This window comes from Oratosquilla oratoria, chromosome 6 (genome assembly GCF_046742065.1).
Source record: "Oratosquilla oratoria isolate Oo_2021 chromosome 6, ASM4674206v1, whole genome shotgun sequence".
Taxonomy (NCBI): Eukaryota; Metazoa; Arthropoda; class Malacostraca; order Stomatopoda; family Squillidae; genus Oratosquilla; species Oratosquilla oratoria.
The window spans coordinates 69,095,772-69,121,152 of record NC_134782.1 but is presented as its reverse complement, the minus strand read 5'-3'; the positions used below and the strand labels follow the sequence as shown (position 1 = coordinate 69,121,152).

General features: G+C 38.3%; 1 protein-coding gene across 3 annotated transcripts; it reads left to right on the top strand.

Moving 5' to 3' along the window:
- Positions 1-4,524: 4,524 nt before the first annotated feature.
- On the top strand, positions 4,525-25,075 carry Sar1 (Secretion-associated Ras-related 1). Of its 3 annotated transcripts, none has more exons than XM_076187215.1 (6): positions 4,525-4,643; positions 11,613-11,682; positions 17,089-17,208; positions 17,370-17,527; positions 22,241-22,384; positions 24,105-25,075. In XM_076187215.1, the coding sequence occupies exons 2-6, from the start codon at positions 11,640-11,642 to the stop codon at positions 24,219-24,221; spliced, it is 582 nt and encodes a 193-aa protein (XP_076043330.1). In that variant the 5' UTR covers positions 4,525-4,643; positions 11,613-11,639; the 3' UTR covers positions 24,222-25,075. The 3 variants fall into 3 exon arrangements, with proteins under 3 accessions (XP_076043330.1, XP_076043331.1, XP_076043332.1); XM_076187216.1 differs by lacking the exon at positions 4,525-4,643 and adding an exon at positions 5,974-5,993; XM_076187217.1 differs by lacking the exon at positions 4,525-4,643 and adding an exon at positions 11,139-11,159.
- The last annotated feature ends 306 nt before the right edge of the window (positions 25,076-25,381 follow it).

Below are 25,381 nucleotides of genomic sequence, written 5' to 3'. Positions count from 1 at the left end.
TTACACTTTTTAATCCACCAAGGCATTTACTCGCTTCTTTCAATCTACCTTCTACCTCCACCCCCACTCCTCCCTTTCCTGCCACATTTGCACCCAAGTATCTAAACCTATCCACTTCCTCCAGTCTCTCTCCCTACTCACTTCCAGTCTGCTGCCACTTTCACCCCTTGTACATCTCATCACCTTACTTTTACCCATATTTATCTTCAGCTTCCTTCTTTCACACACTCTCCCAAACTCTGTCACTACCTTCCTCAATCCCTCCTCTGATCCTGCTACAAGTGCAGTGTCGTCTGCAAACAACAGTTGGCTTACCTCCCACTTTTCTCCATTTTCTTTAACCATCTCCAATCCCTGACCCACCACCCTTGCACTTACCTCTCGCACCACCCCATCCATGTATAAGTTGAACAGCCAGGGCGACATAACACATCCCTGACGAAGTCCCACCTTTACCTCGAACCACTCACTCTCTCCATTTCTAATCCTGACACATGCTCTACTACTCTTGTAAAAACTCTTGACAGCTCCTAGAAGCTTTTCTCCTATCCCGTATATCCTCAAAACCTCCCACAGTGCCTTCCTATCTACCCTATCATAAGCCTTTTCCAGATCCATAAAAGCCCAGAAAACATCCTTACCTTTTCCTATAGCTTTCTCACTTATCTGTCTTACCACAAAAATCTGATCTACACAACCTCTACCTGTCCTAAATCTACACTGTTCCTCGCCAACTACTCCCTCTGTTTTTCTCCTAATCCTCTCAATCAAGATCCTCCCATAAGCCTTCCCAACTACACTTAACAAACTAATCCCTCCGAAACTATTACACTCACACTTGTCCCCTTTTCCCTTGTAAGGTGGAACTATACAGGCATTCCTCCAGTCCCCCGGTACTCTACCCTCTCTCAAACAAACATTGAATAACCTCACTAGCCAGACCGCCATCACTGTACCTCCTTTTTTTAGATATTCTGCATGGCATCCATCCAGACCATGTGCCTTACCTGTTTTTATCATCTTAACAACTGCCTTCACTTCATCCTTCCTTATTTCTCCTCCATTCTCCTCACTCATCACTCTCATTTTCTTAGCACTTCCCACTGCAACTACCTTTCCCACCCTGTCCTTCTTCACATTTAGCAACTCCCTAAAATTCTCTGCCCATTTTCCTCTTACTGCCTTCTCTTCCATTATCATCTGTCCATCTGTACGTAGCTGATGACTCGAACCGCAAGAGCAGTTCCCCTCCTAGACCACTACTCCACGGGGACAGCCATACTTTTACCTTTTCTTCTCTACTTGATTTGCCTCTTCTTCCTCTCTTAATTTCTTTCCAAAACATCTTTTTATTACTTTCAATTTTTTTCTGTCATCCTCTTACCCCATTTCACATCTGCTCTCCTCTTTGCCTCCTTTATCTTATGCTTTACTTCCCTTCTCTTTTCTTTGTACCTCTCATATGACTCCCTCGTCCAGTGGCGGCGCCAGGGGGGGGGGGGGCTTGGGGGGCTTTAGCCCCCCCAAAAAAGTGGCCAGCCCCCCCCATTAGCCCCCCCAACTGAAATGAGCAAATTGAAAATTTAAAACACTCATTGAAATAATTTTATTAAGTGGAATTTTTAATTGCCAGGGCTAAAGATTTGTCAGCCGTCAGTGCTAGCCCAACCATTAACCCCCTCCCCTTCTGAAATGAGGATAATATATGTGTATTATCATATTACTATTAGCCCCCCAAAAAATTTATTCAGCCCCCCCTTAGCCTCCCCAACTAAAAATTCCTGGCGCCGCCGCTGCCCTCGTCCTAGTTTGTAACCAATCTGTGAAAGCTCGCTTCTTCTCTTCTACAACCTTGTTTCCTCATCCCACCACTCATATATACTTGTATGTATATATGTATGTATATATGTATGTATGTATGTATGTATGTATGTATGTATGTATGTATGTATGTATGTATGTATGTAAGTATGTATGTACTTGTATGTATGTATGTACTTGTATGCATGTATGTATGTATGTATTATGTATGTACTTGTATGTATGTATGTGCTTGTATGCATGCATGCATGTATTATGTATGTACTTGTATGTATGTTTGTATGTATGTACTTGTATGTATGTATGTATGTATGTATATATGTATGTATGTATGTACTTGTATGTATATATGCATGTACCTGTATGTATATACATGTATGTATATATGTGTGTATGTATATATGTATGTATATATGCATGTATGTATGTATGTATGTTTGTGTGTTTGTATGTATGTATGTATATATGTATGTATATTTGTATGTATATATGTATGTATGTGTGTATGTCTGTATGTATGTATGTATGTTTGTATTTATACATGTATTTATGGAAGTATGTATATAGGTATGTGTATACTTTATGTATGTATGTATGTATGTATGTATGTATGTATGTATGTATGTATGTATGTATGTATGTATGTATGTATGTATGTATGTATGTATGTATGTATGTATGTATGTATGTATGTATACATGTATTTATGGAAGTATGTATGTAGGTATATATATATTTTACGTATGTATGTATGTATGTATGCATGTATGTATGTATGTATGTATGTATGTACGTATGTATGTACGTACGTATGTATATATGTACGTATGTATGTATGTACTTGTATGTATGTATGCATGTATGCATGTATGTATGTATGCATGTATGTATGTATGTATGTAATTGTATGTATGTATGTATGTATGTATGTATGTATGTATGTATGTACGTATGCATGTGTATATGTATGTATGTATGTTTGTATATATACATGTATTTATGTATGTACGTATGTACGTATGTATGTATGTATGTATGTATGTATGTATGTATGTATGTATGTATGTATGTATGTATGTATGTATGTATGTATGTATGTACTTGTATGTATGCACGTACGTACATTTGTATGTATGTATGTGTGTATGTATGTATGCATGTATGTATGTATGTATGTATGTTTGTATGTATTGTTTGATGGTTTCTAATTTATTCATTCTTCATTTGTTCTGGTTTATATTTAAGCTTCTCGCGCCGTATAACTTTCTGTTAAGGCCCAGCTGGCGCCCGTAGGTCGAGTTACAACGAGTGACAATATGAAGACGGACAAAAGACCACTCAGTCCAAATACAGTCGGATGCATAAAAAGAAAATAATAATAATAATGTAAATAAATCTTAAAATTCGAATTCAATTGCCTCGGCTGGAAATTTATTCCATTCATCGACGACGTGGCTGGCATTTTTCCTACCAGTTTGTAGGTTAAAGCTACGACTTAACAGTTTGAGTCCATTATATCTTGTTCTAGTAGCATTTAGAGAAAACTGTATGAGGGGGTGATTGTGACTACGATACTCTACGGGGGCAGAGACTTTGAATATGAGAATAATGAGGGATACATTTTGGTATATATATATATATATATATATAGACACAAATACATATATATATATATATATATATATATATATATATATATATATATATATATATATATATATATATATATATATATATATATATATATATATATATTTGAGTGTGTGTGTGTGTGTGTGTGTGTGTGTGTGTGTGTGTGTGTGTGTGTGTGTGTGTGTGTGTGTGTGTGTGTGTGTGTGTGTGTGGTGTGATGAGTGTGTGAGTATATCTGCATGTTGAGACACCAATTTATGCAGACATAAGAAATTAAATGAAAGAACTTGTATGAATATCTGGAGTTTGGGTATTATTTGGAATTTGGAAACTATATGATCCTGTCGCTAAGACGTATTTGCACGGTTGGCACATGCATTTGACACGAAGACAAAATTGTGGATAATTTCTGTGGTATTTTGGAACTGACTGTTTTCCTACTTTATCTTGTTAACTCTACATTATATGATCGTGAAATTGTAGAAAATGTAAGGCGTTATGCATTTGGCTGACAGACTCACAACTGGTTATTTAGCAATGACGTCACTGAGGAGTTTGTAACGTCATAACTTAACCTGAATATTTCGTCCGAAAGTGATGCAGTGTTGGCAAGTATGGTGATGTGACCGTAAGATTGCTTTATTAACACTGTCACCTTTCTTATTGAAATAAACCAAGTTAGATATTATAAAATATTTTTAATGGTCAACAGTATTGAAATGTGCAATGTTTATTACATTTTTACTGCTAATTTGTACAAGATCGGTGAACCCATGACGTCATTGTACAGGCAGATACCTTTAGAATAAGTAAAGTTAACTAAATAAGATATATAAATTCTATATACTTTTGAGGTAGTTTATTATATTGTACCTTGATTGAATTTGTTTCTTAAATTGTTCATAAGAACATATATGCAATAGAAATTTGAGGGTTACTTATCAAAGATGTAATGGATAATGTTTACGTCATAGAAGTTCCAACAGGGAAGAAATATAGACGTCATAGCTCTTGGTTGATAATAAACAAAATAGCATCAAATACAGCGCTTCAAAGGATCAGATAAAAAAGTTTACTCCATTTATACGGCCGTATTCCTACTCGTCAACTCGCTTAGTACACGTATGACCTTAACATCATAGGAGAATGCAAGAGTACTGAGAGGACCCAAAATTCGCTATTTTTTAAAGGTAAGATATGACTAAGGCCATTGTTTAAGAGGAAAAGTTGAATGAAGTTATTCGGTTAAGTTGATGAAGTGGCAGCCAGAACATAGAATCTCATATTATGACCCAAAATTGGCAAGATTTAAATTCGGCTTGTTATTGCAAGGGAAAAGCCGTAGCAGTACAATGACAGTTCTGGGTTGGGTCAGTTTTAACTGGGCTCTAAATGCTGTAAGATTAGATAACATAAAATATAATTACAAGATCGTGATAGAATATTTGGAATTTACGCATTATCAGCAGTAATAGCCACCAGTGATGAAGCTTTACCAGCAGTGGGAAGTCAACTGTCAACTGGGCGTCGAAGTCATAAACACCTTATTTATATTGCACAGACAGAGTAGTGGTGCATATTGCATGCGAATCAGTTAATGCTATGAACTAAATGAATGGTGAAGAATTGGAGAGTACCCATTGATCAAATTAAGGTATGCAGCCACACACTATGTAATCCAGGGTTCATGGGAAGTGAAATAATACAAGTATTAAGTAAATTACTTTAAATTATGGAAGGAAAGTTGGTTTATTATAGCGTACAGTATTTGTGTCAAAACTGGAATTGGTAATTTGTATAAGAATGTGTTGGTTGTTAAGTACAGCATATTATGTAATAGTACTCAAGGGCATTGTGTACAACAGCAGGTAGGGGAAATGATTGTGCATAAAGGTATAAATAGTATTGAGCTTTGGCATTTCAAGACTTACAAAGAGGATTATATAATTGGTCCTTAGTTAATACTGAGGCAAAGACTTGTATGACTAAATAAGGCCCTAATTGAGATTTCTTCAGACAGTCAAAGGAGCAACCAGAAAAATTGTAGAGTGATCAAGGCCACAGCTGGGTTTGCAAGTTACTGATGACAGGTCATGATAGACACTTGGTCAAAATTTCAGAACCTGTAAATACTTATATTTAACATGAAACTTTGTCCAATGACTCATGTAACTTGTTCCATAGGAAAAAATAGATCTATCAGATGCATAAAAGAAATGGAAAATGTTTGCGTGATACTGGAATATGACCCACTTTTGTAATAACAGACGAGTGACCCAGTTCAGAAACTTGTTTGTTGTTTATTGCCCTTGGCTTGAGGGTTATCAGACATGAGTTGATGTGCTCATTGTAAGACCTTGTCATTTTATCTTCCAAGAGGATCCAAACAGATTCTTATCTGTAGGGGGTACTTTAATCAGTCAAGAGATTAAGCTGATTATAGGACACTGATTAAGAGTGAATTGAAAGTGCTGCAATGATTAGAATTCATAATTACAGTGACTTGTCAGGTTGTACCTATTTGAGGAAGAAATAAACAGGTTGAGTTAATATAATATATTGTTGAAGAATTAGTAGTTAATGTTAATTGATGACAGTGTAACAAACAAAGCTTGCCTTTGAGAAATTGTACAAGACGTTTGGTCATAGTGAGGATAGTGATTATTGTGGAGTTTCACTGAAGGCTGTGGGTCTTCAGGAAGAGAGATCAGGGAGAAGAGAATGGCTGATTGAACTGAGTGAAAAATCTGTGGTCCCACAGTAGCTGGCAGTGGACCTTAGGTGTAGGCCCTCCCACAGATCTCTAAGAAGAAACTTAGGAGTGTTGTCTATGTTTGGCAGTTTTAGTGTCACTCAGAAAGTGGTAAGAAGAGGGGAACAGTCACAGATTGTCAGCTGTTAAATGTGAAAAGGTGTAAGAAATACAATTGAAGATGCTAAGAAAGAGATCTTAGGCTTAGTCTGGAGAGAGAGTGCCACATACAAGCACCAGTCAGTGGTTCCATGTTCAGTCGTTACTTGTTACTTCTAATTATGTTTGGAGCCCCACTGTCCAAAGGCTTTTGCAGGCTTTCCCTAGTTGATTTCAGCAACTATATGGATACTTTATCTTGCATTATCATTAAATGTGGTGTAAATTTGAATTTTATTGATTTCAAAACCAGTTTGTGGTGTTGTATGTGGATGTACTCTAGTTTTAGTGTGTTTGAAGATGATTTAACATAACTTTGTATTACATATACCAAAAGGCCCTCTCTCTACTCCTTATGAGGGCGGTGGCTAGCCAAGGCATACACCCGCTCTTCACCTGTCCAGGACCTATGTGTTTACCTAGTCTTATTTCTGTAGTGGTCCACCATGTTTTTTTTTTTTTTTTTTAATCTTAGGTCAGTTTGCCTTGTGGGTTACACCAGTTTTTCTTAAAAATCTTCTACAACTGCATAGTTTTCATGTTGATTTATCTCTGACTGCATAGTGTACATGCAACATTTCTGTATGTCACTTAGTAGGTCACATTGTTTCTTGTTTAACCCCTTGAATATGATGACGCCCATGTAGGCATCATGAGATGCGAGTGATTATATGAGGATGCATCAGCATCATGATTATATTTATTTGTAGTTGTAGCTGAGTGACCCTCTTATTCACTGAACAAGCTTGATAATTTTTTCAGTGGTTACAAACATTCTGGGTGAAAGAGAACTAGTATAGCAGGTTAAATCCCCCCAGTTTGTGGCTGCTAGATAAAATGGGAACCTGTATCTGCTCCGTTTAGTGGAGACTACACCAAATTCTCCATCTCGTACTAGGTAATCTTGCCTATCCATGTTAGGTTGGTTAAGTTTAGGTTGACTAAGGTAATTTACTTCTCGCTAGAAGATGTCAGAAATCAAGATTTTGTAACTTTATTCATGCAGTTCTGCTATTAATTTTACAGAAATTCACTCCTTTTTTCACTCTTACCAACCCTGGCAGAGCAAAGCATCCCTCCTTTTTGTGTGTGTGCAATTCACTTGAATCACACTAGAGAACATTAATTTCATTCCTAGGGTTAGGCTGACTGAAATCTGCAGCCCTGAAGCCCATTTTCTATGAAATCTGTTGTTAGAGAACAAAGCTTTTATTCGGTAAACCATTGTAATTATTATGGAACATATTGCTGGTAGTAGCAATGTAATTTAAGCAATTAGGCTTGACCGTTGATAAGCTTTGAACACAGGTCCCTCTGAGCAAAAGTCCCACACATTACCATCTTGCCTCCCAAAACATACATAAATTTTGAAATGTGATACAAAGTCTATCAGGGTTGGACCAACTGAAATCTATAGTCCTGTAGCCTATTTTGTACAAAACCCAGTGTCACCAAAGAGCAAGGCAGTAACTAAACTTTTATTCACTTTGCCATTGTAATTATGGAACAGGTCACTAGTAGCATCAATGCAATTCAAACAATCTGAGCCTTCCACAATTACCATCCTTGCCACTCAGAATGTACAAAAGTTTTGAAACCTGATGCGAAGTCTTGTACCCATTTTTTTTATGCCATAAACATGTTTATATATATATATATATATATATATATATATATATATATATATATATATATATATATATATATATATATATATATATATATATATATATATATATATATTAAAAGCCTCTGCTTTTCCTTTGTTCTCTTATAAACATATCTCCATTATCATACGTCTTCATATTTCATGGCTCTAAAAACTTCTATTAGATCATCCCTCTTTCTTCTATTCTCTGATGTTGGCAGCCCCAGAATATTCAGTCTCTTCATGTGATTTATCAGCAAGATCTGGAACTGTAGTAGTTACTGCTCTCTGAATTTTCTATTTTGTTTATATCTTTCTTTTTGTACAGTAAGCACACCACTGGAGTATATTTATTTCTGTGTAGGTTGAATAAGATTTTCAGTAATCTTCTTTATCTTCGTAGTAGAATGCCACTCTTTTAGTTTTAAACAGATTACACCTAGGTCTCTTAATCCAACATTTGCCAACTGCCACTTGTGTAGATGTTTGGGCCCAGGACATAAACCCACTTTGGGAATTGGTAGTGTTTTATGTCCTGGGCAAATTCCCGAATGTCCAAAGGCCCAAATGTCCATGAGTTCACCAATGATCATTCTGGTGACAGATTTTCTATTATCATGACTTCCTTTGTTTTCATAATTAAAGCATTACCAATTTTGACAGAGCATTGATGGCCAGTTCTTATTTATACCTATTTTCAATACGTGTGTGTTATATATATAAAAAGGTAGGGATGTTTTTTTGGGCATTTATGGATTTGGAAAATGCTTCTGACAGGGTAGACAGGAAGGCACTATGGGTTTGCAGATATATGGGATAGGAGGAAAGCTTTTAAGAGCAGTGAGTTTTTACGAGAGTAGTAGAACTTGTGTTAGAATCAGAAATGGAGAGAATTAGTGGTTTGAGGTAAATGTGGGACTTTGCCAGGGATGTGTTATGTTGCCTTGGCTATTCAATTTATACATGGATGGGGTGGTACGTGAGGTAAACACAAGGGTAATGGGTTGGAGAAAAGTGGGAGATAAACCAGTTGTTATTTGCTGATGACACTGGGCTTGTGGCAGGATCAGAGGTGGGATTGAGGAAGTTAGTGGCAGCTTGGGAAGGTGTGTGAAAGAAGGAAGTTGTAGATAGATATGGGTAAAAGTAAAGTGATGAGATGTACTAGGGGAGAAGTGGAGGAAGAGGATAGTTTTAGATACTTGGGTGCGAATGTGGAGGGAAAGGGAGGAGTGGAGGTAGAATGTAGATTGAGAGAAGCAAGTAAATCCCTTGGGGGATTAAAAAATGTAATGAGAAATAGACATTTGGGAATGGATGTTAAGAGGAGACTGTATGAAGGAGTAATTGTGCCAACAGCACTGTATGGGGCAGAAACATGGAACATAAGAGAGGAGGAGTTTGAATGTGCTAGAGATGGGGTTGCCTGAGAAGTATGATTGGGGTTACTAGTCTGGATAGAGTGTGAAAAGAAGAGTGGGGGTGGAAAGGGAATTGGGAGATATGGTTGATGAAATAGTATTGGGATGGTTTGGACACATGGATAGAATGAGTGAAGAAGGATTAAGAAAAGAGGTGTGGAAGGAGTGAACATGAGGGGGTGAATAAGGATGAGATTGATGGATGAATGGAAGGAAAACGGGCATTGGGAGAGAGGTCTGTTAAGGAAGGACGGGGAGAAGACAGAAGATGGGAGTGAATGGAGAGTTGTGTATGGATGATGCTGTGATGCATGAAAGGGAGTGGGTGGGGGATTGGGGTAAGGGAGTGGGTGTGAAGGGTAATTTGATGCAGTCTGAAGGGATTTCTCCCCCATCTTCTCTATTTCTGGATGAGTAGGGGATGGAGAGGGGGGTTGCTGATTGAATGAAGCAGCCTTGTTGTGTCTTACGTCTTGCAACACTACTTCTGACCCAGGACAGTGGGCAAGATGCAGGGATGACCTGTCATCCAGGAGGAGCCAAAATAAGAGGGAGGGAAGGTGGATGGGAGTGAAGTGTATGGGGATGGTATGGGTGGGAGTGGATCTTATTTTATTTTATTTTTTTATCTTATTTTAATTTTATTTTTTTCATTTTATTTTCATTTATTTATTTATTATTATTTTAATTTATTTATTTATTTTTTGCTACCTCCTTTGTAAGGGGAAAAAGCCTTTGGTATATGTATGTATATATAATGCATTAGTGAAGTGATATAGCATACAAGTAAAATATAATAACAGTCGGAGAAAAATAAGATCAGATGGTATATGTATGTATATATAATGTATTAGAGTGAAGTGATGTAGCATACAAGTAAAATAAAATATCAGTCGGAGAAAAATAAGATCAGAAGTACAGAGATATCTCTATATTTAAACCACTGTCTGTGGTCCTCTTCAGCAGATAAATACAGTAAGTGGAGAACAAGAATATATACAAAGTAAGGAGGTACATTAGGGTAATGAGGAGATCATCATGTCATATGCCCTTGGTGAGGTCAGGCATATGATTGACAGGTGTACAGTTTAGGACCAGTAGCTTTGGAGATTAATTTATTGGCTGCCAACCAGATTCCATTACTTGGTTGGCAGTCAATAAATTAAGATTCAAAGGTACAGGGTCTGATCTCACCTGTAAGTCATTTGGACGACCTCACCAAGGATATGACATGACTCGTTGTTCCCCTGATGTATCTCCTTACTTTGTATATATTTTTGTTCTCCATTTACTGAGCCTATCTGCTGAAGAGGATCACAGATGGTGGTAGAAATCTCGATATTTCTGTTCTCTTGTTTTTCTCCAATAGTGGTTATATTTTTATCTTGTAGATATATATGTGTGTGTATATATATATATATATATATATATATATATATATATATATATTTTCCCACTGAAACAAATCTCCCAGTTACAGCTTCATTTGTATACCCCGTCCAGATTTTGCAGCAACCTACAATCCTCTATGTTCCCTACTCTCCTAAGATCTTTGAATAAGTTAGAATAACTGGTTAAGTGATCCATCATGTCATTAACATATACCAAGAACATTACTGATGCTAACACCATGTGGGACACCACTGGTAACTACCATTCATCCAGACATCATGTCCTTCACAACTGTCCTCATGGATCTGCTCTTCAGAAAGTCTCATCCATTCCGGTAAATTTCCTTTAAGATGTACAGTATATGTTCTGCCTTCCTTTATTTTTGGTGAGGTACCTTAAAAGTTTTCTCAAGATCTAGGTAAATACAGTCCATCCAACCACCTTTCTCTTGGAGCACATGAATTACTCTTGAACAAAAACTCGACAGATTGGGAACACAGGATCTCACTTTCCTGTAGGTGAATTGGCTTTCCACCAGGGTGTTTGTCCTTTTCTAGATGCTTTGACCATCTGTCTTTCACAGTTCTTTTGCATATTTCTGCTACCACACTGGTCAAAGGTTCTCTTCAGTAGGTTCGAATGGAGAATCCCAGGTCACTTTATACCATTTAGTCACCACCTATATAAATTGATACAATATTAGCCTGTGTGTGCACATGTGTTCATGTGAGAAAGTGATTTTCATGTGTTAGTTCCCATTGGTTATTTTTTTTTTCCTTTTTTTCAGAAACTGAAAAAAAAATAAACAGACAACATGTTCCTCTGGGAATGGTTCACTGGTGTTCTAGGTTACCTAGGTGAGTATAATTTTTGTTTGGAACACAAGAATAGCATCCAACAAAAAATATGTGAAAAAATACATTGTATATAATTACCTAGTTGTGCTGATGTTTCTGGCCAAAGTGTAGTCTGAAGCAGGATTCATAAGAACACAAGAATGGAAGAGACTGCAAGAGACCATAAGGCCTACACAAGGCAGTTCCATGTCCATTACTACCTGTCATCTCCATCCATAAAGTTATTTAATCTTCTCTTAAAACAACCAGTAGTTTCAGTATCTTTGTAAGGTAAATTTCTAAGTCCTTGTATTATTTGGGTCATTCTCCTCTGAACTGATTCTAGTGAATTAATATCAGTTCTATAGGACAGAGACCAAAACTGTACCACATAGTCAGAGGTGGGTCTAACTGTTGCCAGATGGTTTGATAATTACATCTGCATTTTTGTGCAGTAGAACTTTCCTCCTTGGCCTACCTGTCTCCCTAACCTTTGTCTGTGCCTTCCATCCATACCCTTCTGCCTGCCTACCTCCCTCCCTATCCCTCCCTACCCTCCTACCTGCCTCCCTCTCAACCTCTGTCCCTACTCACCCCCTCCCTACCTCCATTTCTACCCTTCTCCCTCCCCTTCTCCTTATCCTCCTTACACTCCTCCCTCCTTCATCCCATCCCTTCCTTCCTTCACATCCTCACTTCCTCCCACTTTTTCTCCTTCCTCATCCACCCTTGTACCATGTCTTCTTCTCACCCATCTTCATTTCCCCTCTTCTTCCTTCATTTCCTCTCTCCTTCCCCCCCCTCTCTCTCTCTCTCTCTCCCTCCCTCCCTCCCTCCCTCCCTCCCCCCCCCCTCCATCCACACACCAGACTTTTCCTTGAGGAAGACTAACTGTTGCCAAAACTCTTCCTGGTGCCCAGTGGGTTTGACTCCCAGGGAAGTTGATGGTAATTGTGAAGCAGCAACTGAGACTGGCAGTATATTGTCAGTCAAAACTTTCCTCCAACTATGTAACAATAATTTCATTCTTGCTGTTAAAAGTGGCAACAGTGCATGATGGTGGGGGCAGGAAATGATCTCTAGAAGCTCTTAGTCACACTCCTTGTGGTAGGTGGTGCAGACCCCTATAAAGGAACTAAAGGGGCAGTGCAACTTGGATCCACTTTGCTGGCCCCACATAGGAGACTAGAAAATGTGCCTTGAAATAGCCTCGTTTACCCTTACCAGGCTGGAGGTCCTTCCCCAACAATTTCACCCATACTCTAGCAAGAGGGCCACTCAGGAGCCCAGTACCTTGTTGAACTCAATGAGTAGGTGTTCATGAGTTCGATTCCTGGGACCTGCTGCATGCTTCTTGCAGTGTTTCCCAACAGCCCTGGCCAGGTGGGGAGGCAACTCAAATATCAGCTTAAAAAAACAATGGCTTGCAGCAATTGACAAGGCTTGTTCTACCAGGGGTTTCTTACTTGTTCACTCCAGCAGTAACTACAATGAAAAAGACAACAAGGAAGGAGTGGCAGCCCTCCGAAGTTCAAAGCTCCTTTGCTGTACCTTAGCCCTGCACTGTGATACTTCCCCTTGAATGAAGTGAAGAGGCCTCCCTACAAACCCAGGAATTATCTATTATGAAGATTTGGTGGCAGTTGCTCCCCCCCCCCTCATCACAGAGAAAAATAATTAATGCTGGCTGACAAAATATTGGCTAGAACCATTGACAAGCACTCCAATCCCATAAGGCAAAACTACCTTACATGGCTAAGGTTGCCCTACCCTGCTAGCTATCCTCTTAACCCATTTTGAGACCATGTTAATGATGATTTGGATAATTATTGAAGGTTCTTGGTCCTGAATACCATGAGTGCATCATCTCTAGCAATAGTACTCCTTAAAGTAAACAAGAAATTCATGACTGCATCAAGAAAACCTCGCCAAATGTGCCTCAGGGAAATGAACCCATAAAAGTGTAACTGAAATTAAGAACCCACTGATAGTGCTATCCTTCTCAGTCCTGCCTGATGCCCCAGTCCAAACAATACCACGTGTATCATTCATCAACATATGGCTGTGGTACTACTCAGAGATGTAAATGGTGTAAAGATCTTGACCTCTACATAGATATTTACATTTGATCAACCCTAACTCTAAACTTCAAGTATGTGGGATACCTAATATTTAGAGTTGTATGCAGCAGGGAATGGAGGAGTTGGGGTGGAGGTATATATAGTAAAGGAAGCAAGTGAGTGGGGTATTATGAAAAACCTCATGAGAAGTAGGTATCTGGGGATGAATGCAAAGAAGACTGCATGAAGGGGTGATTGGGCCTGTAATGCTGTATGTGGCAGATACTTGGTATTTAAGAGAGACAGAAGGGAAGAGCCTAAATGTGTTTCAAGATGGAGTGTTTAAGAAGTATGGTGGTGGTGGTTACAAGGATGGAGATAGTAAGAAATGAGGTGGTAAGTTAGAGAACGGGTGAAAAGAGAGCTGGTAAATAGGGTTGATCAAATAATACTGGGATAGTTTGGGTGTATGGAAAGAATAGGTAAAAAAAAAAGTCTGTTAAAAAGAGTGTGGAAGGCAGGAGTGGATGGAGCAGACTTGAGAAAAACCAAGAATGGTGATGAAGGGGACCTTGGGTACAAGAGGAATGTCTGTTGATTAGGGAATGGAGAGGTCAGATTGTGGTTGTGAATGGATGAGACATTGATGGAAACTGAAGGGGTTTCTTTTTGTCTGTAAAATCTTGAGTGGATGAATGGGGAGGATCATGTAATGAAGCAGTCTGGGTACACCAGCTTTGGCTGTTAGGCCTTGTGGATGTGCTTTGTTTTGCTGCATTGCTTCTAACCTGAACATTGAGTGAGGGACAGGGATGACCCATCATCCACAAGGAACTAAGATAAAAGGGACAACAAATGAGCATTGGATGGGTGGAAGGTGGTTCTGAATGGATGAGAAATTGATGTTGACTAAAGGGATTTCTTGTCTGGGCTGTAAATTAACAAGTGGATGAAGGGGGAGTGTCACCATGTAATGAAGCAGTAGGGGTACACCAGTTTTGGTTGTGGATGTCCTGTGTCTTACAGCATTGCGTCGGACTCCACTATTGGACACAAGGGACAGGGCCCTGCATCCACAAGTAGCTAAGGTAAAGGGGACAACAAATGAGCATTGGATAGGTGTGGGGTGGGTGAAGGGTGGGTTGTCTTGGCTGACCCCCCCTCTTAAAAGAAGTGGAAAGAAATACTACAACTAGAAATGTTAACAAAAACCTTTCTCCTTGAAGGGCTAAAGCCTCGTAAACTTCGATGTGCTTTTGGAGGTTTGGAAAATTCTGGACAGTTAGAATTGATGAATGTCTTGTTGGAAGAAAATTGGATCATCCCAGTTGAGTGTGAGCCTTGTAAGTGAGGCAGACATAGCTTGGTATAATCTGGATTTTGTAACCAGAGAACTAACAGATGTTGTGCTTTGATACATTTTTTGAAAGTGGTTAACCTTTTTTCTTAGTGCCCTTTCTAATTTTGTATTAATGACTGCTTAGACGATACAAGCTGTGCCCTTGTCTAAGAATGATTTGGACATAGTTGACTCTTGCTCTGATATGAATTTCATATATGGAAAGCTTTAAAACTTGTAGTATTGCCAGTAAGCCAAGGTCCATATACTTTCAGACAACTCGTTTTCTACTTCTATCATCAAGGACAGCATATGTAGACATACTTGCAGTTAGGAATAGTTACTTAATCATTAGCTGATTGATATCAAAGTTGATTACCATTTTACTCCCATGACATCAGATTGCCAGTATTAGATAAATTATTCACTTTAGGAAAGGCAGCTATACACATGTCAGCTTCAATGTCACCAGCCTGTCTACATCTTGTCACCACTCGTCTATGCTTGAACTTAGTGAGTGGTACCTCTTTGAAAGTTGTCATGGTTTTACAATATTTTGATTTGTTCCACTGTGAATTGATACCAAGGAAAAAGATCAGTAGTTCATTGTTTCCTCCCTTGGATTTTTCACAAACAAGTGAGATAAGCATAAATGGCAGAAATGAAGAGAGTAAGGATTTTCCTCTCCCATGATAAGCCACCTTGCTTTATGAGTAATGGCTGGTCAGTTGAAGAAAGAAAAAAATGTATCAAGGACTGATCAACCAGAAAGGATTAGGATCTGTGTGGTCAAAAAAGCCATTCTTTTCCTCCTTTTTCAATCCTCTTCCTCCACATTCCATATCCTTTCTTCCTCCTATCCTCTTACTTCTCATCATCTTACCCACTCTTTCCTTACCTTCCCCCTCCCCATCCTCTTTCATCCCTTGTATCCTAGTCTCAGCCCTCCCAATGCTTCCAGACCTAACAGGAATGAATAATTACTAGTCTCTCAAGTTCCTCGTTCTCAGAATCCAAAGCCTCCCCCTCTCTCCATAATCACATTGAATTCATCTTCCAAATTTAACTTAATGTGTATGTTTTGTCTCTCCTAGTTTTAATCATCTTACAGTCTTCACCTTATGTTCCTTTCATGATATTTGCACCATCTAGAAACATGTTTGTGTAGTTTGTCATATTTCCATCATGTCATTTAATCATCCTAGGCTGGGCCTACATAGAGCCTCATGTTGCACCCACATATTAGTGGTGGTGTTGATTGCAGTGTTGCAGGCAGGCTTCTTCAACATGCCGCACACCTCACAACCGCTCAAATTTCATGCAGTGTAGCAGTGCCCATCATGATGCAGAGGGTGAAGGTCATGTTGCATGCTAACCTCACCAGGATGGTGACAGTGGGGGTAATTGGCATTGCATTCAACACTGCCAACTGCCTCATGCAGTGCTAGATGAGGCTCATTGCTGATCTGCCCTTAAGAACAGTACTTGTGTTAAGGTTGGTCTTTGTGGTGCTTGGCAAGTAACCACCCTCCATCCAGACATCTCATCCTTCAATACTGTTCTCATGTACCAATCTTCCAGGAAATAATGAAACTCTTAAGTCCTCCTATGTATTTAAATTTCCACAGGATTCTATTTTGAGATGCCTTGTCTAAATCCTTTAGGATCCAGGTAAACACAGTCCACCCTGTCTTGCAGCACATCAGTTATTCTTGATGTTCTCTATCACCAGCTGGTAGGAAAAGGGGGAGCAGTCACCATTTGGCAGTTTTCCATATGAGAAAAAGTAGGGGATAGAGTTGATAGAGATTTTGGGTATTGTCCATAGACAGAGTAACAGCACCCTTATGGTTGCACCTTCAGAGGTGAAGGTGTTGGTGAGATTGGAAGATACAGGGGAGATAAATATCTGACATCTCTTGTAGTAACCCAATAAGCATCATATGGAATCATCTGATTAAATTTTAATTATAATTTTTGTGGACTTTGGTTGAATTGGTTTGTTAACTGAATATTGTGTAATGGCAGGTTTATGGAAGAAGAGTGGGAAATTGTTGTTCCTGGGCCTTGACAACGCTGGCAAGACCACATTGCTGCACATGTTGAAGGACGACCGCATGGCACAACATGTCCCAACACTGCATCCTAGTATGTCCCTTATAATCTTAACATGGCTTTAATCACTAAAACCTCATTTGCTTACTGGAGTTTATAATTAAGGTGGTGAAATAATAATGTAAGCAGTAATAGAAATTAAAACTATTGGTGTTTATTCTGAAGAATTTATTTTATTTGCTTTCTCCCAACAGCATCAGAGGAATTAAGCATAGGTCAGATAAAATTTACTACCTTTGATCTGGGTGGTCATCACCAAGCACGCCGTGTATGGAAGGACTATTTTCCTGCTGTAGATGCTATTGTTTTCCTTATTGATGCTGCAGATAGAGAACGTTTCCCTGAATCCAAGGTGAGAATGCATTGCTCTTGAAGTTAACTCATGAAAGCAGAATTAGTTACTTGGTATTATATGAGCTCTTTCCCAGTTGTTTGGGATATTATTGTTTAGCCAGGAATCTATCTGTCTCTAAACCAAGGGATTCTTCCCCCCCTTACAAGGGAGGTGACCAGTCAATACATGCACCCACTCTCATCCATATGTGTGTATTTACCTAGTTGTAATATACAGGAGGGGAGCTATGCTCGTGGTGACCCGTCTTTGTATCTCTCCGCATCAAGTTTTATATTAAAATCTTGTATAGTGTTTGCACATACTGTTTTGTTGTCTAATTTGTTCCATGTATTAATCGCTCTGTGTGGGAAATTGTTCCTTTTCAAGTTTTTTCTATAACTATCTTTTTCAGTTTTTTTCCATGTCCTCTCGTTTTACTTTTGTCCCACTAACAGGTCATTCCTGTCTAAAACTTCCATTCCTTTCATTATTCTGTAGAGAGTCAGCAAATCTCCTCTTTCTCTTCTTTGTTCCAGAGTTGGTAGGTTCAGTTTGGATAGTCTTTGCTCATATGCTAGTTCGGCGAGAGTCGGTGCTAGTTTGGTTGTTGCTCTTTGTAATCTTTCTAGTTTCTTAATATTCTTTTTGGTACTGGGTGTCCAAAGTGATGCTGCGTACTCAAGTTTTGGTCTTATTAGTGTAGTTAGTATTTTCTTTATCATTTCTTCATCCATATAAGCAAATGCCACTTTGATTGACCTCAATAAATTGTAGGTTTCTCCGAATATTTTATTTATATGCTCATCAGGTTTCATGTCCTTTCCAATCATCACTCCAAGATCTTTTTCGGAGTTTGCTTTTTTTTTTTTTTTTTTTATTCTTCAATTCTGTAATCTTTTGATATTCTGTTTTTACTCTTTCCAAATTCCATTATACTGCATTTCTTTATATTAAATTTCATTTCCCACTTTTGAGTCCAATTCCATATCGTGTCCAGATCTTGTTGCAATGAGTTGGAGTCCTCTTCCGTTTTTACCTTCTTAACCTCTTCACTTCAGGCCAAAATCTCGCGGGCAGCATTATCTGCCAGACGTACAATGTGTCGTAATAATACTCTCATCATAAAATATAGTCACCGCTTATATCGATCATTCTCTCTTTCACCCGTGAATTTTGATAACCATAGAAAATGTGATGAAGACAATTTAGAGAGTATGTCATTACGCAGGGGCAACTACAATAAATATAATCAAGACGCTGATATGGCAGCCTCGCATATCCACTTGCTCCTCATGCCGCCTACATATGCGGCACCGTATGAAAGAGGTTAAGTAATTTTGCATCATCTGCAAAAAAATTCATATAGCACTCCACGCCTTCATTCATGTCATTAATGTATACGGCGAACATGATCGGGTCCAGTACTGATCCTTGCGGGACACTGCTTTTTACTTCTTCCCAGTTGGAGAATTTTTCTCTTATTACAACTCTCATTTTCCTCCCAATCAGGAAGTCTTTCATCCATTCTAATAATTTTCCTCTGATGCCACCCTTTGATTCTATCTTATTTATTTATTTCCTATGAGGTACCTTATCGAATGCCTTTTGCAGGTCCAGAAAAGCACAGTCCGCCCATCCATCTCTTTCTTGTATTATGTCTACTAATCTTGAGTAAAAGCAGATCAGATTTGTTGTACATGATCTCCCTTGTCTGAATCCAAATTGATTTGGGTTCAGTATAGATTTTTCTTCCAGGTATTCAACCCATCTGTTTTTGACAACTCTTTCACAAATTTTTGCTATTGTGCTTGTAAGTGAGACTGGTATGTAGTTAGATGGCTTTTCTTTATCACCTCCCTTATAAATTGGTACAATGTTTACCTTTTTCCAGTCCAATGGTACTTTTCCTTCTTTAAGTGAGGATTTAATTATATTATATATTTTGTCAGTTAATTCTTCCATACATTCCTTCAGTATCCAGTTTGCAATTCTGTCTGGGCCATGTGATTTTCTGACATCAATTTGATCACTGATTTCTTTTTGTGTTACATTTATTTCTTTCATTGCTGGGGATAATTCTCTCTATCTACACTGTTAGACGAGTTTTCTATTGTGAATACTGATCTGAAGTGGTTGTTCATAATTTCAGCCATTTCCAGTTCTTCTGTATATTCCTTTTTATCTTGGCGCAGTTTTTCTATTTCTTGTTTGTTTTTCTGTTTTCCATTTACATATTTGTAAAATAGTTTGGGTTCTTCCTTTCATTTGTCTATTATCTTTTTTTTCATAAGCCCACTGGCTGCGCCGGCCCCGCTCCTTTTTAGGAAAATAAAATATCAAAATCATATTACTTTTTATTTCTTGTCAACATCTAGCTGTTCTCGCAAGTCATCTATATAGGCGATTTGTGCTGGTGTTAAATTTCCGTTCAAAACACCCTTTTTATATTTTTTTCATTCTTTTTTTTCCTTTAAGTAATAACTTTTTTTTTAACTTTTTACAAAGGATTACAAAGGCAAAGCATGCCGACAGGAGACCTTTTGATCCATATCTTGGTCGGATGCAAAAAAAAAAAAAAAAAAAAAATCATATTAATAATATGCTTTTCTTGTTTCAAAACTTTGCGAATTGTTAAAGCTTTTGCTTTGGCCTCTCTCCGTTCCTTTCTAGCCTCCTCCTTCTTCATTCGTTCTTCTTCTTCGAGTTCTTATTCTTCGAGTTCTTCTTCTTCAAATTCTTCTTCTTCGAGTTCTTCTTCTTCTTCGAGTTCTTCTTCTTCTTCGAGTTCTTTTTCTTCTTCTTCAAGTTCTTTTTCTTCTTCTTCGAGTTCTTCTTCTTCGAGTTGTTCTTCTTCGAGTTCTTCTTCAAGTTCTTTTTCTTCTTCTTCAAGTTCTTCGAGTTCTTCTTCTTCTTCGAATTCTTCTTCGAGTTCTTCTTCTTCTTCGAGTTCTTCTTATTCTTCGAGTTCTTCTTCGAGTTCTTCTTCAAGTTCTTCTTCTTCTTCGAATTCTTCTTCAAGTTCTTCTTCTTCGAGTTCTTCTTTTTCGAGTTCTTCGAGTTTTCTTCTTCTTCGAGTTTTTCGAGTTTTCTTCTTTGAATTTTTCGAGTTCTACTTCTTCTTCGAGTTCTTCTTCTTCTTCTTCTTCGATTTCTTCGAGTTCTTCTTCTTCGAATATACACTTGTGCCCGCCAGACGACCGGGCGATGTAACCGATTTGCCCCAAGCTTCGCTGGCCGCAGGAAAAGAAAATTTTCGGAAGACAAATATTTTTATTTAGTATAATTCCTCTTTACATCTCTGCATATTTTTACATATTCATTTCTTAGTTTGATGTACGTTTGCCATTTGCTTTGTTTCTTATCTCTTTTCCACTTTTTCCAAGCTTTGTCTCTTTTCCTTGGCTTCACTACATCTTTTGTTGTACCAGCTCTTTATGTATGCCTTTTCCATTTTTTGTTGTGGTACATATTTGTTCACTCTTTCATTATATATTTCTTTTAATATGTTTCATTTTTCTTCTATCCCTGTATCTTCGTTTTAGAATTTTTCCCAGTTTGCATTGCGAAAGAATGTTTTAAGTTTCTCAAAGTTTGTTTTGTTATACATAAGTCTTCCTATTCTATGTTTTATCATTTTTGCTTTGGTCCATTTGTTCTTTCAATTCCATTTCTATTAGTACGTGGTCACTTTTTCCTATCGGATTTTTATAATCATTTTTTTCAATAATCTCAGGTTCTGTCGTAAGTATTAAGTCCAATTTTGAGGGTTCTTCAATTCCTCTGTATCTAGTATTTTCTTTAATCCATTGGGTCATTGTGTATCAATGGTCAAGTCAAGGAGTACATTGCCCCAGTTCTCTCCCCCCTTCACGGTCATTTCTTCCCAGCATATTTCTTTTGAATTAAAGTCACCCATAATTACTGTATTTCCTCCATCTTTCAGTGTTTCAATTAATTCATCTTTTGTATCTTCTAGTAACTCGGAATGATCCCTTTCTGTCCAGGCTTGTGTTTTAGGAGGTACATATACCACTGCGCGAGTAAGAGAGAGAGAGTAATAAGATTACCTCACGTGCCCAAAAATATATTTTGGTTGGATATTCTTCATGCTCATTTTCTTCAATATATTCAGTTTTGTTTTGAGTGAATTGGATTTGCTGCAATACCTTAGCCCACCATCATCTTGGTATCTAGATGGATATGTGGTGGCCCTGTTTACCAAATTACTGCTACTGTATTGTATATGGATTCATATAGAATAACAGAGGTATAGCAGGAGAAGCTCCTATTTAGTAAAATTTTTTAATTTATTGAAGGTTAAGATTACATAACTTTAGTTTGCCTTATCAGCACTGTTATAGTATCATCCATGGATGTAACAAGAGAAATAATGACAGTAAAACTCTCATATGCAAACTGTTTGCAAGTTCCTTGAACAGGCAGTTTCACTATGAAAAAAAGTGCATGATGAAATCATGAATTTGGTCTTGCTGTATTGATTTTGACATGATCAATGTTGCAGGGGGGCAGGGTCATCATCTATGAGATCCTGAGATGGGAAGGGCCTTGCTTATGTTTAGATGAGTGTGGGGGTGGGGGTTTTGTCTCTGCCTATACCTTTGTAAAGGGAAAAAGATGTTTTTGTATGTGTAGTGCAAATTATATGCACTAACTTCGAAAATATAAATCTATTCTGTTCATGTGTTTCATTCAGCTTTAAATACTTTTCAGGTGGAATTAGATTCACTTTTGACAGATGATCAGTTGTCCAATGTACCTATTGTGATTTTGGGCAACAAGATTGACAAACCAGGTGCAGCTTCCGAGGATGAACTACGGCATTACTTTGGACTCTTTGGCCAAACTACAGGGAAGGTAAGAAATAGTGTGAGAAAGGAAGTTGAAGGAATGAATATTGATGAATGCTTTTTTGCTGTTTTGGTTAAGTTTGTCATATTTTCACAATTATAATGTATTGACAGTTTCCTTCAGTCAATACACTGTGATGCCCCAAAGTCACACAGCATTCTTACATGATTAATGACTGACCTCTCATAGAGGAATTCTGGATAATTTGCAATTTTACTGTTCATTCTTTTTGTTAACATCCTTAAATCTCATCACCCCAATAATTTACCTCATTATCCCATTGTGTGGTGGGGTTGGGGTCAGTAAGAATACCACCCATGTTGTAAAATGTGTACTAGAAAGGATATCTGGTGTTGAAAGTTAGCAACCTCGTTTGGAAAGCAATTCTCCAAAAGGTATGAGGTAAGGATTGAGGGATCAATCAATCCATTACCCCTGATGTCTCTTGCAGTAGACCTGTGGTCTCCAGGAAATTGGCAACCCCCCCCTCTCCCCACACCCTCCCCAATAAGTCACTTAGAGAACAGGTTGATGATGAACACTGGTAGCCTGGCCAACTACCAAAGGGTCTTCCATCCCAAGAATCAGCTGTATGAATGTGAATGGACCATTATATGGAAGAAGTTTGGTGTCCAGGCTATGGGGGAAACAAAAATAGAAGTGGGAGATGGAGAGAATGAGAGAGTAAATCAGAGTGACAGAAGAAATCGGTTACCCTCTCAACCTTGTGGCAAATATCCACCACCTTGGATTTGTTTTATGTTGGTGTGGTTTTAGTGCTAAAGTCTAAATATATGCATGATTAAGTGCAAGGCAGCCTGGCAAAGAAGGCATGTCATCTGTTGGGTTACTAAGCCTATGTTGGGATGTCTTACAAGTGTTGCATGGTGGCTGCAGTGGAGTCTTCTTATATCGACTGTTCTGTTTAGCTGAGAGTTAAATATGTCAGTTGCTGGCAGAGGATAAACAAAAAGCATGCGAGGCACCAGGTTAGCTATAAATTGTGTAGACATCTGTTCATGTTAATGTGGTTGGAGGGGGAGGGGATGCTGATGTGGGTTGTGCTGTAGTGGTGTTTATCTACTTCTTGGTCTGAATGGTGACAGATTTCTGCAGTAGTGTGTGAGGTGTTGGCTAGTTCTTTTCAAATGTTCGTGCTTCAAATGATAGCTGGAATAATTTTGATGTTACTATTGGTAATGGAGCAGCGGCTGGTAAAGTTTGAACGAGTTGGTTTTTGTAGTTACTTTTGATGCTTGTTTCCATTATTTTTATTTTTGTTTGTTCCCTGTGGTGGTGGGTGAAGAGGGAGAAAAATACTGCCACTGTGTTCCTACTAAGAGAGGAACAGAAGGAGTAATTGATGAGGAGCAGTGTGGGTTTAAGAAAAGTAGAGGATGCTTGGATCAAATTTTTGTGAGAAGGTTTTAGCAGAAAGTAAGGATGTTTTTTGGGGCCTTTTTGTATTTGGAGAAGGGTTATGATAGGATTGACAGGAGGGGACTGTGGGAGGTATTGCAGATATATGGGATTGGGGCAAAGTTGTTAAAGGCAGTCAAGAATTTTTACAAGAGTAGTAGAGCTTGTAGATGCAGGGATGATGCATCATCCAGGAGCCAAGAAAAAAGGGAGGGAGGGGTGGTGAATAGGAATGGAGTATGTGCCCAAGTGCTACCACTTTGATGCAGAATTGAAATAGCTAACCTTGTTCTTCCTTCATTTTCAGAGTAAAATCCCACGTAACGAGTTACCTGGTCGTCCTTTAGAGTTGTTCATGTGTTCAGTGCTGAAGCGTCAAGGCTATGGTGAAGGATTCCGTTGGATTGCCAACTACATTGACTAACAGCAAAGCAGCTTAAGTGCCCCCAAGCCCCTCATCTCTTCTCCACCTCTGGCTTTATTTCTGGAAGCTTTAGAAGTCTTCGAGTGTGGGCTGTGTGGATATTTTTTGAAGACAATTTCTCATGCAAAAACAGTGTTGGTGACCACCAGGCAAGTGGTTGGTATACTCACCTGTGACCAGTGACTGCTGCCCAGGCATAAATTTTGTAGCATTGCCTCATAACAGAAACGCAAACCAGCAGGTGCCCTTGTTTTTATCTTGGACTGTGGTATGTCAAAGCCCTACTGTCTTGCCCTTAGGACCTACATCTTTGGTTTGGATTTAGTTCAGAGATGACTCTGCCATAACACACCCAGCTCATGGCAGAATTTGTTGAATGTCATTGAATGGATGCAAGTTGATGAAAGGGCTGCTGGTTGATATATATATATATATTTTCTTCTTTTTCTTTTCAAAGTAGGTCAGGGTTGTGAAGTGCTTGATGACTTTAATATTCATTTTGTTCTCCCTACAGTGAAATCCCAGTTAAGTTTGTCCTTGTTATGTTACAGATGCAGAAAGCATTTCCATTTTGTGTTATGTATATAATTTAAGGCTTTATGGTATTCTAGGATAACCTTGTTTTCCATATTTATTGATTTGGTGAGAATATGGATGCCATGATTAGCAAGCCTTATTCAACACAGCAGTAGATGAATTAGATCCTTTGGGCAGCAAAAAAAGTATTGTCTTGGCAGTGCCCACTTGCAGATGTTTACCCATGTTCAACTTGTATGAAGTCTTGTCATGTTTCAGGTGATTTTCATGTTGTAGGAAGTGCTGTCTTTATATAATAAAATTTGGAAGGATATGGAGTAGTCATTTTTTTTAAACCACCTTTTGCTTGGCAAATTATTAGTTTGAATGTTGTATATTATTATAAATTGCTGCTTCAAGATTCGGTAAACTGCAGCCTCAGAACAACAGATTACAGTCCTTGAGCCCTCCCTTTCAGAAGGAATTTTGGACTGTTTTTACATAGTTGTAGTGTATGGGGTTGGAGCTACGCTCATGTATGTCCCATCTTTTCCTCCACTTGTCAAACTTTGCCCTAAATTCTTTTATATTGATGGGTTGGGTTATAGTTTTATCCAACTTGTTCTGTCTCTTCACTCCAAAGT